Source organism: Haemaphysalis longicornis, unplaced genomic scaffold (assembly GCF_048455015.1).
Source record: "Haemaphysalis longicornis isolate Haplotype H1 unplaced genomic scaffold, Haemaphysalis longicornis Haplotype H1 scaffold_8, whole genome shotgun sequence".
NCBI classification, from domain to species: Eukaryota; Metazoa; Arthropoda; class Arachnida; order Ixodida; family Ixodidae; genus Haemaphysalis; species Haemaphysalis longicornis.
The window spans coordinates 82798600-82818695 of record NW_027526445.1 but is presented as its reverse complement, the minus strand read 5'-3'; the positions used below and the strand labels follow the sequence as shown (position 1 = coordinate 82818695).

Sequence of the window (20096 nt, the reverse complement as noted above, 5' to 3'; positions counted from 1 at the left end):
AATTGTGCATCTACGTTTTTCTCACCAGACAAGGTGGGCGCGTTGAACGTTGCTGGTGTCAGTTTTCACAAGCGGCTCGTTTGTAACGAGAGATTCTTAGCACCAGCTGCTGTATCGATGTTTTGACCGCCGCCGTGGACACGCGCTTTATAAATGCTGGGGATTGAGGTCAAAGAGTTGGGTTGATTAGTCATTGAAGGTGGCGGCCAACTACTTCTTCAGGGTGGCCATATTTTTCTCTTGTGAGGAAGTGCTGTTTGTTCCCCGAAGAGTCTTCCTGCAAGGTTGACCACTTCTAGTGTAGTCTTAGACATCGGGGATTCTTAAGCAAACAGCACAACATACCTGCATGGTATGTGTCTGCATGGGTTGGGCATGGAGAGCCTGACAAAAAGAAGGAGAGTGGGATAGAAGTTTCCTGCCGACGACCTCTCCGCTCACGCCTCTATTGATCTTTGGCCAGCGTTTGTTGGTTTAGCTTTTTATAATCGGGCATCGGAAGGATTAGGCGGATACCCTGGCTTAATTGTTTATTTTTTCATTATTCAGTCAGGGTCCCGCTTTGTTGAAAAAAAGCGTTACAGCGGCGGAGTAAGAGACTGGAATAAAACAAGGTTTTGTTTGTACAGCACACTTGCTTGTCTTGCAGCCGGTTCCAGCCTTTGATGGTCATCACAAAAAAGGAAATGTAAAACCTAGTTGTTCTTGCACAATACCTTTTCACTTTTTGTCGGCGGTCATTAAGACTTCATATGTAACTGGGGTCAGCAAAATAGTTGTGACGATTAATTGCAGTCTGCCCATGAAAGACCGAAAAGAGAAATTGCATAAGCCGTTTTTTTTCGTGCACAAAGAAAGTAGTTCTCATCACAATTCCGCTTTTATAGCAGTACAGCTGTCTCTCCGTTTGTACCGCCTGACGCAAACCGCGCAGGTCTGTTCTGAATTTTTTTCGAGCTTATCAGTCTACCTGGCCTGCATCGGGTCCCACACAGGGCATGCGTACTCCGAAATCGGTGTAACACATGTAAGTTAGACTGCCATTCTTAATTTTTGGCCTGCTCATCTTAGATTCATCTGAATAAACTTTCGACCCCTTGCCGATTCACCAACATCATGACCAACATTGGCCATCCATGAACAATGAGGCGATTGTTCATGGATTCTCAAACAAAGCCAAGTTCTTTGCATGTTGGTTTGGTAGTAATAATATGCGTATCTATGGTGTACGCTGTTACTATTGGCTTTTTTTTTGAAACACACATGTCAAGACACTTTTTTGGGCTCAACGTCATTTGCCACTTCTGCACCACCTTATAATACAATCCAAATCGTCCTGCAAAGAACCACCATCACCTTCGTTGCGAACCTGTAGATATAAAATGCTATTGTCGGGAAATAAACCAATGCGAGTCGAAATACCCACAGACATATTGCCTAAAGATAAGAAATAAGAGCGCCCAAAGGACACTTCCCATTTAGAAGGACGGATTGAATCCTGTCCAACAAGCAATTGGTAATTAAAGTAGGCGCAGTCTTGTAGAAATTTAGAATGTAGTTTGGCGAGGAGAAGCTAGTGCGACACGGTATCGAAGGCGTTTTGAAAATCTAAAAATACCCAATCTCCTTGCCCACCTTTGTGGACGTTGTAAACCAACTCATGAAAGAACTCTAAAAGTTGCGTCGTACAAGAAAAACCTTTGCGAAAACCGTGTTGCTCATTTATCAATACATTATTAACCTTAAGTCGGGCCAATGTGGGCTTGCATGAGACGTGTTTGAAAATTTTGCGTGACACTAACGTTAAGAAAATTATTTAATTATCTGACGTCTGGTCGTTGGAAAGGTACGTCACTGCCATGTTCAGTGTAGAGCTACGAAAATGGCTAGTTTCAGGCTTAGCTTGGCAAAGCGGCTGCTGAAGTTGTTGTATGTTCCCTCGTTCGCCTTTTAATACTAGTATGAGTCGAACAACTGGTAATAACGCTCGCCCCTACCAACAGTGCCGTACATGCAGATTTCCTGAAGAAATATTGAAAATTCGCGCAGCTCCGTACGAACGCGTCCGCATGACTGGAATCTTCTAGAACATAGGCGCGCTTGGTCATTTAAATTTTAGCTTTTGGCTCTAACTCTACCTAAAATGTGCCTAGCAGGCTCTTTTAACTTGTAAAACTAGAGAAAACAGCATGGTTATGACGCCAGTATGACCTTTACGCGGTGAGCTGTTTACGAAGTTAAATAGCTTATTTTATTAGCGTTTTACTCAACATGCGGGTCCGCCCCAGGGCCGAGAAAAACTTCACGTTTATATATGTGAAAGTATTGGCGCTCGGAGGTTCAAATTTGTACAAGCTTCAAATTTCTAGAGGCTTCTAGGAGGTCTGAATGTTCTGAAAGCTTCCAGTCAAGGAGACATGTTCGTATGGATATGCGCGAAGTTTGAATTTTAGTCAGGAAATCTACCCTGTAAGTTCTAGTACTTTCGCAATCCTCTTTCATGAAGTGCTGAGCACCTTTGCACCAACTTTTAACCTCCTAGCATGTTTCGTTAAAACCATGGGAATATCAGTGGTAAACCAGCCCACGCGATGTAACAAAGCGCTGTCAAGGCGAACTAGTGGTTGAGCCAGGCGCGCCATTAGCAGCGCACACCACAGACCCGGCGCGCACACACCAGGGAAGGGGAAAGGCGCCGCCCGCGCCGCGACAGCTGAGTGCGAGGTTACATAACCCTTCCCCGGTGGAACGATCTGCCGCCTGCTCTGGCCACACTTCATGTGCGGGCGCTCTGCAGACATTCCTTGCACGCGCGGATTTTACCTGCGTATGGGCGTGTTGTTTGTCTGTAAAAGAATGCGCTCCAGCATGATTCCCTCAACGACCAACAAATATAAATGCTAGTAGAGCATTCTCTGAAACGTAAGCATTTAGTTACATATAACCCACATGCTAATTAAATCCGCAGGCGGACTCGAGGTCAAGACACATCTTCAACCGGAAGTGGCGGGAGCAGACGACATGCCCGTGAGCCTTTGCGCTTATACAGCTTACCTATTGGGGGATTAGGCGAGCATAACCAACGAGTCCAACAGTGAAAAAGGTGCTTAATCCGCTGCCGAACTCGCAATACCGGCTACCTTTAAAAGCTAAGTTGCCGGCGTGAAAGAACAGGGTACTGGTGGCGACGGCTAGCGAGATAAACGAGCGCCGGAGGGTTCTGTTTGGGCGGCTGGTAATTGGTGACGGGCGTGGTCGTAATATCCCAGAAAAAGTTCCACAACCGATCATCAGAAGGAGAAACTAGAGTTTCACCTTCGTATTCTTCGCAAGTTCAAAATATCAAAGGCAACATTTTTCTGATGCACTTGACTTCATCAGAAAAGTTTGTTCAACATTGTCACTGGCCGCGCGTGATTCACTTTGGTATTTACTTCCGCTGGCCATTTTTACCTTACGAGATGTCGTTAGCACGGAAATAACCCAATGCCATACTCTTGACATTCACACCTTACTTAATACAAACAATAATTTTTGTTTTAAAGTGTAGACAAAGTTTCAGACAGCTAACAAGCACAATTACCCCACTGTGTCTCCAATGCCGTTGATCTCAAGTTGCACGCAATCAGAGCAGGGTGCTAGCTCTCAAATTGACAAAAATGGATACTACATAAATATCCATTGTAACTTATAAAGTAATTGGCACGGAATATAAGTTAATGATAAAGCTACAAACAAAATGTGGGTAAATTTATTCTGGTACATTCGATGGCCACTGAAGTTAACTGCAATATTGTCGGATTATCCCAGTGCAATAAATATCCGCTGGCCAGTATTGTGCGGAGCTTCAACGTCAGTTTGAAATCTTCTAAGGACAATGTCTCAATTTTTTTCTGGGAATTCAATGGCTCCACATTTCACTAATGCGAGGCAGTGGTGGTACAGTGTTTCTGAGGGCTAGTTCACATTCAGTTGTCTTTCCATACTGAAGGTCTGTTGTTTATTCAGCTTTACACCAACAGTTGTTTTACATTGGAAGCAAACATTTCACAGCAATGGGAACCAATGATGTTAGAGAATGACATCCTCTTCAACAAACATCTGAATCTCAGTAACCTTATTATTAATGGTGGCCACTGTGTCCTGATTCCCCAGATCCGCCTTGATGAGATGTGTCACCGTGTTGGGTAGAAGATTCACCGCTGTGTGTGGAGTTGTGCTGGTCCGACGAGCCACCGTGGTGAGCATGGGCTCCTCCATGGTGTCCGTGGTCTTCATGGCCGTGGTGAGTGCCACCGATCGCGCAAGTTATACTGGATAGGTCAGTGGAGCAACCGCCCGGCAATAGTTCTCCATTCGGCACCCCAGATGTTGTGTTAACGCACCAGTGGTGAGTGGCGCTGCACTGAACTGCATGGAACTCGCCTGATGTGCCGTTGCAGCGGGGCTCATCGCCCCTTTGAGAACCTGCAAAACACGGAATACCCTCAATGCTCGAAACGAAATGAGTATTCTCTTTTGAACACATCATTGACGGCACAAATTCATTGAAATGGGCCCCAAAGGATTATTACACCCTAGGATATTTTTGGAAAGAATTTAAATGCTTTTAAGTATTTACGCCACATTGACATGTTAAAGAAATACCTAAGTTGGCAGTACTTCTTTTGTAACTTGTGGAAGAACCAGATTAGAGATGGCGTTCTTTAAAACGCGCTCTTACAAGTCTGCAAGAAAATCTTTCAACAATTTTTCAAAAATTGCAAGACCTCTGAAGCGTCCCGGTGCTATTTCCTGAAGTAGTCTTACCAAATAATCAGTATACAATTTTCGCGCTCTAATTTCTGGGTGCAATGCCCAGTAAACTGACCAAAATTTTTCGCCGCCGCGTATATTGCCATTGAGACTGTGGGGATCTCGTCGGGCGGTAAGAAACCGATGGGCGTGCAGCCTTTCAAATCATATGTTTTCACATCTCCTAATAGAGCTTGTGGAAGGCTCAATTTATTATTTCCCGAACCAAGTCAGTTTTGTTGCGTCTGCAAGGGCGTTATGCTAGCTGACCACATTCATCGTAAGAAACGCTCTAGTCAACTAATAAATATGTGTGCCCATGGTTTTCCTTTTCTGTAAATATAAAAAGCAAGACCGACTGTTAAATTCCTAATTATTCATCATATAAGCCCCGTGAAAATATTCAAATTGTAAAGTTTTACTTGCAGGACGACAATGAAGTGTATCGTCACCAAATCAAAGCAAGAGGTAACGTGCAACCAACTCCCATAGTTTCTCCCGGTGCATCTTTAGAATCAGTATCCCTGGAATGATTACCGAGTGGCAATCCCGGTGAACCCGCTAATTCACAGGTAAGCCGGTGGAGTGACGACATTAAAACAACAATACTTGCTTAGAAGACCCGATGAAGGAAAGTTTTCTCGAGTATTCGGCACGGCTGCGAACTGGGGCGGTACCTACATAAGTTTCTGTTTTCTTGTAGCAGCTACGTTGCCCATTATTATGCAAATTACACACGCACATACATATACTTTTAAATATAAATAAATAAATAAAGAAATATATATATATATATATATACATATATATATTTATATACACATATATATATGCATATATATATATATATATATTTATATTTATAGGTACGTGTATGTGTGTGTGTTTGTGTGTGTGTGTGTATATATGCAGGCAAAGGGGCGGCCAGCTTGTCAGGGGGAGCTTGGATTGGCTGGGGGAGGCAGATTCTGTGTATGTATAAGCAGTTAATACGTCTTTCCATCTAATAGAGTTGAAAGTCAGCGCTTGTCCTGGTCACTTCTTTCCTAATTGTGTCCCTTTTATTTTCCAATGCTCCCCAGATGTTCGATGCTGTGGAATGGGTATCGTACGCCGAAACTCTTGCAGGGATTCTCATCCGCGGTCCCAGCTGTCTCTCGCTTTTGCCAGCTGGGGCGTGCACGCGCGAAAAAGTGTCGTGCTATATCATTCCACAGTGGGTACCAATCAGCGTCGCCCCTCGGGTTGCGACACTTCGCTGGTGCGATAACTCGCCTTTCTTGCGAAGTTGAACTTCGAGCTGGGCATGAGAAGGCCGGATGTGCTACGCTTCTTGGAAGAGTGCGCAGCCTTTGAAGAACGTCATCGGTGCTAATTCTCGCAGAAAAATATCTACATTATGGTGATACGAAATATTTGCTTTCAGGTAACGCTCAGCGAAACAAAGGGTTTTCGTTTACGTCGGTCGATGGTTTTGCGTTTTTTTTTTACCCATTCTGCTTTGTATTGGCAGAAGTGTTTTCCCTTTTGTTTGGCAGGCAGTGTTTTGGAATTTGATTGTTTTCGTTGTCCCTAAGGTCAAGCATTGCGCCCACCATTGTGTTGGGAAAAAATGGGTTTGTTATTTATTTTTGGCATTGATGAAGAAAAGTGCCAGTAGTTCCTTAAATATACCGAAAACCGTTGTTACAATTGTTAAACAAATATCCCGTTAAAATACAGCGGGACACTTACGGGAGATGCGCTGCCACTCATGGTGTTGACGAATGCAGTTGCAAGATACAATCTTCCTGGATGGCGCCTTGATTTGCCCAAACTCTTTGTCGTAGCAGGCACAGAAGGGAGGTCCCCGAACAGCCTGTCCGAAGCATTGCTTAGGGAGGTATTCGCCGTTCTCGTCGCATTCCGGAACCACGAGGCCCGTTAGGTTTTGGGTTTGCGTGACCCGCAGCTCCCTTTCTCGACGGCGCTGGCAGTCGGTCAGTGGGACGGATGCTGTGGGGAACAATGACAAAACGTTCTTAGAACTTGTGCACATTCATAGGCTACAAAAATGCTCAGGATAGCACGTATGTACATTGGTGAGGAAAGGTGCTACTGGCAAGCTATTTATTAACACAGTAACTGCTCATGGGACGATAATAAAAGAACTTGAGAAAAACTGAATCCCAAACTCTTGTAAAAATGCACGTTCTACACAAAGGGAAACACCACGCCGCACCTCCAGCCAGTTGAGTATCATGCGTTTATTGCTTGGGTAGCTAGGTTGCCGCCAATAGCATGGCGAGACAATGATTGGAAGGTTATCGATGGCGAGGTTTAACTCACCGTAGCTACACATTGGTTATAAGGCGTGCCGGGCCCACCACGGTGCCTCAGTGGCTAAAACGTTGTGGTGCTGAGTACGAGGTCGCGGGTTTGATTCCCGACCGCCGCGGCTGCTTTTCTGATGGACGCAAAAAGCAGCAACACCGTGTATGGGAGGTTTCAGCACACGTTAAATACTCCCGGGTTGTCAAAATTAATCCGGAGCCTCCAATACGGCATGCCTCATCACCTGCATGGTGTCGGTGCGTTAACCTTACAACCAATCAATAATGTGACGTGCCGGGTTTCAGCGCTTCGCATGAGTTTCGACCACCCGCTTATCTTTACTCGCGCGAAAATTGCAAACCTTGCCGTTCTCGCTTTTCGCCCCCATCAGAAACTTCACTGGTTAGAAATGAACTCATTATAAGGGCTGCTGCATATTGCCTACGCGATGAGGAACATGCCTAGGCAAAGCCATTCGATATATTATTTAACCGATCGTTTTTGTAATTCTGTGCTTTATAAACGCTCATTTACTAAATTATAATATTTTCACTTAATCTGCCGGAGGGACATCTTCGCGGAATCATGAAAAGAACAGTTGACTACGAATGCAGGAGCATAATAATTCATTGACAAATAAAATCGTCGAAGCGCACCTCCCTCTGCGTTAGAAATCTACGGTCTTTATTTGACGACGTTTAATGCTACAAGATTGCCTTAGTTGTCAAACCAGGGCAGAGGTCTCCGCTACGCTGGCAAATTCAGAACAATCTCATTTGGTGGGAGCCATTGCTGTTGCCACCTTTCCGGGAAAATATTTTTAAGCGTGCCTAACTGCTGGCACAAAACTCCAGCACCAAAGCTAATTTCATAAAGCCCCTGAGAGAAAAGGGAACTTATTTTATAAGTCACGTATAACTTCTTCCGGCTTTGACAAGTGGGGCACAGAAATATATTGGGTTTCTTTTTTGTGGTCAAATGATTATAGCAACAATAGGTGCCAAATTACCGACAACACACCATAGCAAGGTAAAGTGGTTAGATTAGCCAATTTAGGTGAAACTCATGTAAAGTTCCCTCGAATTGCAGAGGAGGTATCACCTCACAAAGTAATCTATATTAAAAGTGTCTGGCTGATATCAGTTCCCGCTACTACCTCAATATCCACGTGTTAAAGAGGGGCTTATGTGCGTGGTCATATTATTCTTAGTTGTTTCTAATATAACTTTAAGCGCAACCAAATGAAGCAGATGAGCAGCAGTACAATTTGGGTGTGTTTTTATAAGCCGCTTTGGAAGGCTCTTAATATATTCCCGAACTTTCTACTGTCGTCTTCTACTTGTCTGTACATGTAAAACGCAAAGTAATACGCTATCAATTTGGCTGCTGGAAATTGGCGCAGCTTCTAGTAGTGGTGCAAGGCTGGAGCGATTGCACAGCTGGCGGCCCTTCTACCTTTGTCGGAGGCACGGCTTTTTCACCCGACATGGACTTTGCGGAACTTGCCTCTGAAATGTCTCCATGACTGCAAGGCCCAAATCATTCCGTCAGCAGATTTTCACAACTGTCACAAAGTGGACCGCGTAAGCACGCGCTGGAACCAGAGGTAAGCGGCTTTGCGCACTCAGCGTGAAAAAGCGGAGAGAACATCATGTGACAGATCATTCCACGAAGGTTGGGCACAATGTTCTCTACGGGGAGTAGGACGATTGGGGGGGTTTGTTTCTTGGCACACGCACACATGCGCATGATAAATATTTCTAACTCCATTTCTTCATGAAATGGCAACTAATAAATTTTTCCGCCAGAGATCATCTGGAGTTGTTTATGTCAATTAGAGTAAAAACGTTATTCGACTATCAGTACGGAGGTCCCAAGGCGGGGACGTTTATTAAAAAGAACACTTCACGCCTCCTTATACCATCTGTGTGTCACGTTAACCGCTTCATGAAAACGCCGTTGATGAATATGATATTGGCTGTTGGTTTCTAAATTGTAGCGGGGCGATAACGTGTCATGTTACAAAAACGGACCAATATACCTTTGTTTTATACTCTTGGTTTAATGCTAGCGCTGGATAAGGCAGGCACAGAAAACTTAGGCCCAAAATACCTTTTTTTTCTGTTATAACTGTCCTAGGCAATATTCACCTCTCTGCTTTTCGTCCACCAGCATTATAACCTTCTTTTCGTCGCATCGACAGACTTGAAGTGAACTTCCTCTGTGCTACCCTTCAATCGTAGGGCTTCTGGAAGCAGAATATTTCCCTCGTGTAGATTTGGATGTATACCCTCGCATACTAACACTATGTGCCGCATAGTTTCTGTTTTTGTTTTCCGCAGACCACGCATATCCCATCATTTTCCGAATACTTCATTACACCGCTCTGGGTTTTCAAGCAACGTTCTCCAGCCTTAAAAAGCAAAGCACTGACCTGGGAATTATCATCAAATTTTTCTTTCTGTTAGTCAATTTCTCCGTACTGTACATCTATAACGACGTTTTAGCTTCCAGTTTTTTCTCTCCGTTTATGCGTTTCTATCTGCTTGCCTCTTTTTCTGGTTACCTTGGCTGTTTTGGACGCAAGCAATGATCTGTTCGCCATCACAGGCTTAAGACAACATTTGAACAAATTTTTGAGGGGCAGATGCATTTTCTTGGCACCACCCGTCCATTGCTACTCGTTGCCGGATAATACAGAATGTATGCCTTGCAAACGGTACCTTGTGCGCCCTGCGGATAAGTATAAATAAAAATGTTAAAAGGACCCCTGGTGTAGCGCCTAATAAAATAGGTCATAACTGGGCCATTTCGTCTTCTGGTGATGTGTCTTGTTCTGCTGTTTTTTTTTCAGTTATCTTTTGCTAACACGGCTAACTTAAATTGGTTTGGTGTGAGGTAATATGCTGAAATTTCTTGAGAACAACACACTTTCGCAACTTTTGTTCCTGAATTAAGAAAGAGCGCGGTTTTCAGCCTATGGGCGACTCACTTTAATCTCTTTTGGTATTATAATTTTGAAGCGTTCAGAAGGCCGAGTGTCGCGGGCATGCGGGCATTCTCAGAGGCATTGGAAGCGAAATAAAAATACGCTTCAGTGAAAAATGCGGCGCCGCCTACGTGGCAAGCAGTGAAACCCCGGGGAGGCCTCGAAGCCATTGGCGTTTGAGTAGAGGAAAGTTTTCACTGCTTACAAAAATGTTATGACGATCTGTACGGGGCTGGATACCTATATCGCTTTCGACAATTGGCAATAGTGACCGCGTATCCGCTCACGTCCCTGCAAATACCTTCAAAGGATGGCATTTTTTGGCCACCCCAGCCACGTAAATGTTCCTTTTGTCTCCCACCCACCCGTCACGGTGTTACCCTTTGGTTTCACTACAAAAATGATGAGCACAAATTAGGTTTTCTTAGCTAAATCCAACGTTCCCACGTTCTACTGCCTGTGCACCACTTTTTAACCTTTCTCTATTGCGGGAATTAGAGCACCGCAACGAGGTGTAACCTAGGGCTTAAGGACATTTTGTATTTTTGTACAAATATATTGTCTGCTGCTTTCGAAAGTACTAAACGCAAATCGAACTTCAAATAAAAGACCTCTGCTTACTACAGCTACGCCTTGATGTTTAAAATCACTAGTTCTAAAATTTTTTTTCACTCTATAATATTGACATAGGTGAAGCATGGTAGCAGATGTAGTAATGCGAAAAGTGTTTACCTACGTAAACTTTTGGAACCTTAATTGCGTTACCTGTTATCCCTATGCCTAAACCGACGGACAAACAGATACACGGAGAGACACCCTTACAAAATGTTTCCAGTGGAGGTCGACAACGAAGTACTGTCTTCTTTAAAAGGAAGTTTAGGCATTCCCGAAATACATAATTTATAACAAGCAGCTCCATCTTCGTCACACCTTGCACATTGGCCCATCGTAGACAGGCAACGACACCCATCGTTGTGGTTTTACATTCACATCTTTGTCATCAAAGAATTAGTGGCAGTGAGATAGCTGAAGAAGCGGCGTGCTCACTCCTCTCCAACCGCGTCATCACGGGCCTTAGGCGGCAGCACTAAATATTCTCTTTTACGATGGGTTGTCCGACCATACCGCGAAATTCGGCAAACTTATTACGCAGGCATTAGCCACTGACATCCCAACTATATTTCATTGTCATTGTGCACATGTCGTTCACAATTTTTACCTCGGGCTTCCACCGTCATATTAAAACAGGACATTGTGGGATAATTAAGTAATAAACGGGCGGAAACTTTACTGCTGAAGCAGTGAGAGGGACTATAATTAGGCGCCCGCTGGTGCAAACCACCACTACAAAATTCGGGGATGCCGAACGTTTTGACTGCTCGTTGCGAAAATAAAAAGAAATCCCAAGAATATCTCACGTCTTGGACTCTATGTGCCCCTTACAGCACATTATTTCGAAAGTATCGCTCCCGAAAAACTGCACTACATTATAAACAACGTTAGCCTTAAACATTTACCGTCAAATAGTTGAGATTCGTAACTAAAATAGATGCCAACACACTCGCCGAATTAACCTTTCAACGGTTATTACTAAAGGCTTCGGAAGAACCACAAAGTACCCTGGAACACTCAAGTAATGCAAAATTACGAGGAACTGTGTGGACGCGTTGTGGCAGTAGAGGTGTCATATATCGAAATCTGCTCAACAATATAGTAGATACACCATAGTTATGTCGAATTACAGAGTTTTGCTTCTGCATAAATCTTAATTCTAACGTATGGCGTTTACAATTGCATATCATTGAACGAAAGTCGTTGCATTCGTTCATTATTATGCTTCAACGTGGGTGTTTGAATGTGATAAAAAATGCTAGTTGTGTAAATTGTAAAACGGAAATAAACTCGAAGCGAAACCACAAAAGAAGAGATCTTCTATACATATCTTGCTCCGCGGGTTTATTATTTGCATTGTTCCTGGGAAATCTAACCAAGTTAAAGGCGCTTGGCAGTACTGTCCGACGTGATTTCCTCCTTTTTCTAATGGAGCTTTCCGGAACATAACAAACGCACCCTATTACACATCTCGATGCATACGGTCATGCGTATTTCTTTCTTTAAAGGTATTTAAGTGAGCTTCTCCTAAGGAAAATGAAGAGAGCCGTTTCCTTAATTTTCGCATGACCAGTTCTACACCCTTCCTTTCTAGCCCAAGCTACACTACGCTACCTCGGGCGTTCTTCACGGAGTGACCAGTTTTACCATTCAGGGCTGGACGTAAAACCAGACCCCACTCCGCAGGCGCCCGGAATGGAGCAGCGGTCCGATAACATGGAGAGATAGGCGGCCGGGGAGAGATAGGCGAGGAGAAAAAGCGGATGTGCGCGGGACCCATACGCGGGACGGGACGGAGGAAGGCGCAGAGGCCGCCGCCGCCGCGATAAGCGCGCGCCATGAAGGAAGGCTACGAGACCACGTGCAGCGCAGGACCGCGTGCGATAGAGGAAAAAGAACGTCTAGCTGTGGTCCGTCGTACCACAGCAAGGCTGAAACAATGCCGTAAGACGAAAAAAAGGAAAAATGCTACGGTTGTGTACCGCTTCTCTACCTTCAAGTCTTACGCATTCGTGTGAGCCTGCTTCATTTTGATTCTTTGAAAAGTGCATCTCTCCGCTAAAAAATGACAATTGATGCGAAACCCACTTCGTAATATTCCTTTTGGTGCGGAGGCCTATAAAATAACTAAAATATTTGACCTCTACCTTCTTGCTTTCCAACCAATGTAGTCGAGAGACGAAACATATGTTAAGTGCCTTGTCCCGTAACACCTTGTCCTCTTTCCTTGCTCCCTCTGTTAACCTTCTTAACACCGAATTTTCTGATCGCATGACTGCCGCTTTTGGGGCATTAACCGGCGACGTTTTGCTCTGTTTTGCTACTAGCCCGATCGCTAAAAATTGTTGGTTGCGTAGCGCTTTAGTGCCTCGAGATAGAACTCGATCTTTGTTTTAATTTTTGCGTTGTGGTATCATCTCACCAATTAACTCATCCCTCGGTTTCATTAGTAGAACGGTCTAGCGAACCGTTTTTTCGTATTACGCTTCAACGCTTTTAAATAGAGCTCGTTCGTCGTTTTGTTTTGCGTTTTAGTTTTCTCTCCCGTCGAATTGATATTGTTTAAATAGTTTGTTTTTACTTAATAGAAATAGACTTCAACTCGTAGTTAGGTACTTATGCGTTGCATCAAATATACAACAAGAGTTTCATAGGCTGAACAATGTTTATTTATATAATATATTCGATCAGTTAGAAAGTTTGGAAACCTTCAGAGGGGAGATATACACGCGCACCAAATTTCTGTGTTCGGTTGACCTTAGAACAAAAGCGATATACACAATAAATATGTGTCCGCACTTTGGGATCATAGTCAGTTTTCGCAACTTCTAGGAGACAAACAAGCCGTAAGTTTCACTCATTGCAGGTAATGTTCTCCCATAAAAGTTCTTGGTATATTTCAGTTATTTTTGCGTCATGTACGGACCACCCCAAAGTAAAGAAATGCTGCCAGATCTTGCTCTCAATAGGACCGGATTTTTGAGTGCTTAGAAGCGAAGTATTGTGCGATCGGATAAAAAGGTTCAGCTTAATCGTTGTACTCGTATATTTTTAATAACTGAGTTAAAGGTCCCGTGAAACTGAGACTCAAAAGCATCGTGAACGCGTGGCTCGTTAAAATCAAAGGTATGGGGTGGAATAATCAGCTTACCAGCAAGCGAGTCCGCAAAGAACGCGCATGTCTGAAAAAGCAAATATAGGATCTTCAATAAGAGACAAGATGTTGTGTCGCTTTCAATCGAATGGTCAGCCATCAGTGTAGTGTGGCTGAACTTCAAAATAAGACGTGTTGCTCGCGACCTCAACATAAGGGAACACCTTTGCAGACAAGAGGGATATCAAGAAAAAACAGTCACATTTTACAATTGATAAAGCAGTTCGTTACAATTTTTCAAAAATTCAAAATTCAATTCACGCAACAAAATAGTGACGAACTGAAACAATTGCATTGTAGAGTTTTTAAGTGTGTCTGGGGAATTTAGTTCTCCAGTTCATTACTAGATGCTTTGATGCCTTACCAACCAGAGTAATACAACGTGTAGAGGGAAAAATAGTTATAAATTGGCAAACAGTCAAGAAGGCTGAATTTAATTGCTTTTTATGTTGCTTTTTGGCAAACTTTGTAATAAAGTATTTGGTAACCGAGATGAAGCAACGAGAACAACCATTTTGCAACAATTGCCAGGGCTACTCACCACAACACAAATAAGGAGAATGCGAGTCATGGTTTCGTCTTCTTCTTGTATTCTTCCGTCTAAAAAATGTAACAGGGTGTCGTCAAACACCATCGAGTATTATATGTCCATACATGCTTTGAATGACAACCTATAAAATGATTTAAAACCAATGTAAAAGTGGGAAACAAGTATACCGAGTGGCTGTCGCACCGAATAGCTGTGGCTGACCTGCCAAAGCTAAGCCAAAGCGACTGGTCGTATTCACATAAACATGGGGCAGCGATATTTAGGTTGCGAAAATTTACAATTGCAACGTTATCAAGAGATTTAAAAGATGTTCGCGAATAGCGAGATATATTTCGGGTACGTCTGCAGATCCAGCCGTTTTGTGCTGATATTGGTACACTGCATAAAGGTTCAAAAAGAAAATTGAAGGATTTGCACTAAATAATCCTTCCAATGGCCAATCACGATTCTTGGTTAACCTATCTTTTCGAGGCATCTTTTAACTTTTATAAAGTTAGTTAAGATTATGAACCGAATTTTGCCTTCAGTTCTGCTCGTAGAATTAAGGAATTTTTTTATAAGCCTGCACCGAGAATATGCATTGTTCCATATTTCTGCAGGCGTAAAGAACTCAAAAAGAAAATTAGACGAACATAATTACGAAAATAGAAAAAAATGCTATGTTTCATCGTTTCAAAAATCAACCGTAAAATACTGCAACAACGTAATGCGTATCCTAAACCCATCAGGAGGATTCTTGTAACCATTACAAAAAACAAGGGGAACGCCTCTCGTGTATCCGGCAAATATATTATACTGCTTTACCTACTACATCGACCATGCTTTGTAATTACCTAGATTTATTTGCGAATCAAAATTCGTAATTATTTTTCATGGAAACCTTTCAAAATATTTTGTATTGCAAGCGGAGTTTTCATCGGCATAACGAAGAAATGAAAACTTGTTATGCCTCCACTAACAGAGAATTGACCATTCGAAATTACGCCAGCAGCGAACCTATCAAGTCGACCTCTTGCATTACGGAGCTCCAAGTGTTTTTCTTCAAATCTAAATGAGCGCTAGCTATTCATCATTAGGCGAGCAACCACAGACATACAATCTGGTGATAGAAACAAATATCTTATTGTAGTTCCGTCCAGGTAAAAAACAAATGTAATGGGGCAAGTCCAGCCGAAGCAGAAAGAGCCAACGGGCGCACTTACAAATTTTGCACGATATTCCCCACGAAAGTTGCAGTCAGAGGCTTGGAAGACTTGTGACGATACGACGTCTGGTCGACGCGCTTATGAAGGGCAAAAGCAGATTGGCGTGCCGTGGCGACAGGCCGCAGTAACACTCAAATTTCTCTCCAAATAGAGATTGCCATGATCGGATCGTATGTCAATGGCAGGAAGGCGAGGGGCCAGACAGTTATCGCTCAGAAACGGGCAAGGTCAAAAGCAGTCACGTCAAACAGTCTGGCTTGCGGGTTTTGTTAGTGCCTGCTGTAAGCGATACAGGGGGCAAGTGTACACTGACGCTTGTACCCTGGCTAGGGATACCGATAGCAGACACGCAAGTGAACGTTCAACATTAAGATTGCGTGCCTAGTGACTCAAAATTTTCCGAAGAAGAAGCATTCCGTCACTAAGTAAATACCCATGATATATTCCGACTTCTGTAGTCTAGGCAACGGCAAACGCACGGCGCTCAAAACATAAAAAAATCCTCGGAGCTCTTGCGCCTGCCTACATGGTGAGGGTTAGAAAGCCTGGTGGTAATTTTTTAAAGGACATCCAACTGCTTTGTCTAATTTACGCCGCTCATTTTGCTTTCGTTTCTCCGTATTTTGTCGCACATTACATGGAGAAGGTATTTTACTGCTACATTGTGTTTTTTCTTCACTTGTGTTTTCCTATCATTCCGCGCGAATAAAATAGACACGGAAACTGGCAACACAGCGTACAACATCACCGGAATCGGAGTTCTTCTTGTCTGATGTGCACCTGTTCAACGCAGGTGTCATGAGTTTCACAAATTACGCGGCACGCACTGTTCGATAACATTCACATTTTAAATTTAGGTTTTTTATAAATGGGGCACGTTACACCTAAAAACTACCTGCTTTAGGCAACTTCCCTAAGTGGGCACGTGCTACTGCAAAGGACGAACTACAACTTTTTTTTTCAACCGCTGTGAAAGTGCGCAGATATGCCTGGGGTAACGGACTCGGCTAGTACTCTGGCGACCCGGGCTCAAATCTCAACCGAACGGAAATTGGCTTATTTATTTACTCTTTACCCCAAACCGGAAGGTTTTCCAGACCGTGGTGCTGTCAGAGTTATCACTTTGTACTGAATACGATGTGCGCACCCGTAGTTATGGCGCGAAAGACACAGGAATGACTTTATTCGGCTAAAAGGATTAGGGCGTGGTGTTTGCGACATTTAGGGACGCGTCAACTTCAACAGCTCGAGTCCCGACCTCATTCTGGAGCTTGGCGGTCTTAGCAGCCGAAGTCTTAATACAGAGCTCAGAGTAGTTCATGGGAGGGAGTGGGCCATCTGCACAAGTCCACATCTACTCTTGGACGATGGCGCTTTACTCGCTGCGATGGCAGAGTGACGATGGGTAAAAGAAGGGGTTTGCATTATGCAAGACGCCTCTGTATTGTAGACAGTTTGGAGTTGACGCCAGATGCGTTTCTCATCTACGGTGAGAAATTAGTGAGGTGGTTTAGAGTTCCCTGTGATAAGCATGCATATAGAATTATTAGAGCTAGTCTTAGTAGATCCCATGAATTGAGGTAATGATGTTATAAAATTGGATTGAACTAAATAAATAATATTTGCCTAAAGCAATGAAATACTGCTTTGTCCAAGGATATCCAAAAAAATGTTCTTTCGAAATTACTGAGGTTTGTCTAGTCTGTTTTACTGCTTCCCTGCTTCCATGCCAGACATTCCACACGTGCGCACACAGTCTTCATATTAAATCGGAGGGTTTAGAATACCGTGAAATTCGAAACGTGGTACTGCGCAAAGATAATGACGAAAAGTGTGTGTTTTTATCTCCAAGCGCCGCCTGGCGCGTGACTGCCATATGTAAGCAGATCGCCCACAGTTATGTCAGTCACTATGCTTCCAAGGGACCTGTACCAACCGAGCGGGATTTTGATCCTGTACAAATACGGCAAAGCGGCCAATTAATCCCTAAAGATTCGTCATGGTTACAATTTATTGACGAGGCGTGTTAATTTCTTCTTCATTTACTTTGTTGGAGGGACGTTTTTATTGCAACAAACTCTGCGTGATCAGTGAAGCTAACCCATATTTTAAAAGAAGGACATACAATTTCTTTTGAAATAATATATCCATAAAGAAAGGTTGCGAATAAATGACAATGTAATTCTCACTGCTTAGAGTGCTCCGAGCCATACCTTTTGGGTAATAAATACTAGTGATTTTAAATGTCACCCTGCGGATAAATATATTTAGTCACGTAAGTCGGGTAGATACGGGTTGTGGTCACATTGACACTTGCCCTTCAAATATGTTCTTCGAAGATAGATACAAAAAGCAATGTAAAACACTCTATTACTACCGCCATTTATTGTACTAGATCTTTGCTTTGCTGTATAAACCAGAGGCAAACAATGCAACATCATTTCTCTCGTTTGTAAAAACTTTTACTAAAGAGATAACTGAAAAAGACAATTTCTGAGTTTTACCCACCACAGCTTCACAATGGCCCAAGAACGGCGGGGTGGAGGATTTGAACATTTGAAGTATAACATACGAATGATGCCTCGACCCTTGAAACGGCGATTTTTTTTCCTTCACCAGCATTACAAGACGGCCTAAAACAATAGCCTTAAAATGTATATAAACTACTCTCGCGGAAAGATCATTTCATTGAGTGAAGGTTCCTTGCATAGTACTCCAACGAGAACACTTTGGCTCCGAGCCGGAAAGCACACAATGCACTAGCTTCTGCTGGGATTTCAGGGACTCATACAAACACGCCTTTAATTACAACAGAATTCGGCACTTTGAAAGACGAAATCTAAAAGAAAATTCATAAAACCATCTGCTGCCTTTTACCTGCGAAGACGTATAGTCGTTAAAATGTCGTAAAGGAAGGTTACTGTCCGAAAACAAAACAAACAAAATAGGCTATAATAAAAAAAAGAATGCCTCCCTATTTTCGCCATTCAAAGCAGAATTCGTTCGCATGGACATTGATAGCCCCATTTCGCAATCAGTACCTGTCTGAGCAAAATAATAAAAAAATACGAAATCATGAAAATTGATCTAAAAACAAGGTATGTGTTCCAGTGTTCTCGGGACTTTAACTACATAAGAAACAGTCCAAGAGAAAGACAGCTCTGAGTGCCTGTATTGACGTGCGCTTCAATAGCCCTAAGCTCAAGTCACGTATGGAGAACGTGGGAGTAGTGTCAGTACCGTGGAATCTCCGGAAGTTTCTGAAGGGTTTTCCCAGAATTTTGTTGAATAGACGCGCAAAGACGCGCCAAGCAGCCGCGGGAGACTTATCAGAGTGACAGGTCGTTATGGCAAACAGAAAGGAAAACCAATCGCAGTTTCAATAATGGAAATTCGAACAAACGAAAGCTAACAGCAAAAACAGTAAAGCGGCTTTAGGAAGCCTTATGCACTGTGAACAATTTGATGCGTGAAAATGCCCGCGGTGGCAGTCTGCCCTTTGTCATAGAAAGCTTCAGCTAGCGTTATAAGAGCAGGGCTGTTCAGTCCGAGTCTCTTCTGTCCATTGCACCAAAAAATCTCGAAGCATCAAGAAACATGTATGGGTACGGAGGTACGCGGAGATACCAGGAATCGAACTTACGACTTCGGCCACCCCAAAAAGGCCCGTGGGGTACGGGGTTAGCAGGGGCGGAGAACAACACCATATGCAGCCACTGATTGGAAACAAAAGAATACTCTCCCTGTAGTCAGAAGCGAACCTCGGTCCCTTGCAATATGAAAACTACGTCTACTATATTGAACTATCATGAGACTCCGGGTGCATAGCATTTACTTTGTGTTCCTAGCGCGGGCGCTGCTTCAGACTTCGACGCGGGTTGTAATGCGTGGTACCGCATCCCACTCAGGTAGAGATGAGATATCCTGCGATATAAATTCTCCGGGCCGCCCAGTCATTCAGCTGCAAGACATTCAGACATTCAGCCGCAGGCATTCCGGCAGATATTCAGCCACAATTTGGGAAATAATTGTCATGTTCAACTGCCGGGTATCTGACGACGGGAAAAGGGAGGCAGTCTCTGCTGTTTCTCCAGCCTTGCGCAACTACTGCAAGCAGCGCCAATTTCTCTTCTATCAAACCGTTGCTCCCTAATCGAAAAAAAATGGTACAGTAATTAATGACGACTGAACCAATTTTTAATCTAATCCCCTAATATAGCATCCGCCATTTTTGTATCAAACAGTTGCTCCTTAACTGAAAACGCGACAATTCTACGGTAGTTATTGATGACTGAACCAATTTTTAATCTAATCACCTAATACAGTATGCGGCCTCTTTTTCACCTCTTTGAAAGCTTAAGAGGCGGGCTACATTCCACCTAGCGATGTCTTCCGCTCGGAGGGCTGCAGTCGTGCTGCTTCCAGGCCTCCTCTTTAATACTGGAAGCTGCAGGATCTGCGCTTCTGGACTTAAAACCT

General features: G+C 43.4%; 1 protein-coding gene across 1 annotated transcript; it reads right to left on the bottom strand.

Moving 5' to 3' along the window:
* Nucleotides 1-3972: 3972 nt before the first annotated feature.
* On the bottom strand, nt 3973-15715 carry LOC144149981 (saxiphilin-like). Its single transcript, XM_077681743.1, has 5 exons — nt 15615-15715; nt 14404-14462; nt 13860-13890; nt 6529-6789; nt 3973-4467 (listed from the first exon to the last, which is right to left on the bottom strand). The coding sequence occupies exons 2-5, from the start codon at nt 14431-14433 to the stop codon at nt 4124-4126; spliced, it is 666 nt and encodes a 221-aa protein (XP_077537869.1). The 5' UTR covers nt 14434-14462; nt 15615-15715; the 3' UTR covers nt 3973-4123.
* Nucleotides 15716-20096: the final 4381 nt, after the last annotated feature.

Coding starts and splice junctions, on each gene's coding strand:
- LOC144149981 (XM_077681743.1), bottom strand. CDS start 14,433: ATGACTCGCATTCTCCTTATTTGTGTTGTG. Junction 13,891..14,403: donor TTCTCCTTATTTGTGTTGTG/GTGAGTAGCCCT, acceptor TTGCTTTTTCAG/ACATGCGCGTTCTTTGCGGA. Junction 6,790..13,859: donor CTTTGCGGACTCGCTTGCTG/GTAAGCTGATTA, acceptor TGTTCCCCACAG/CATCCGTCCCACTGACCGAC.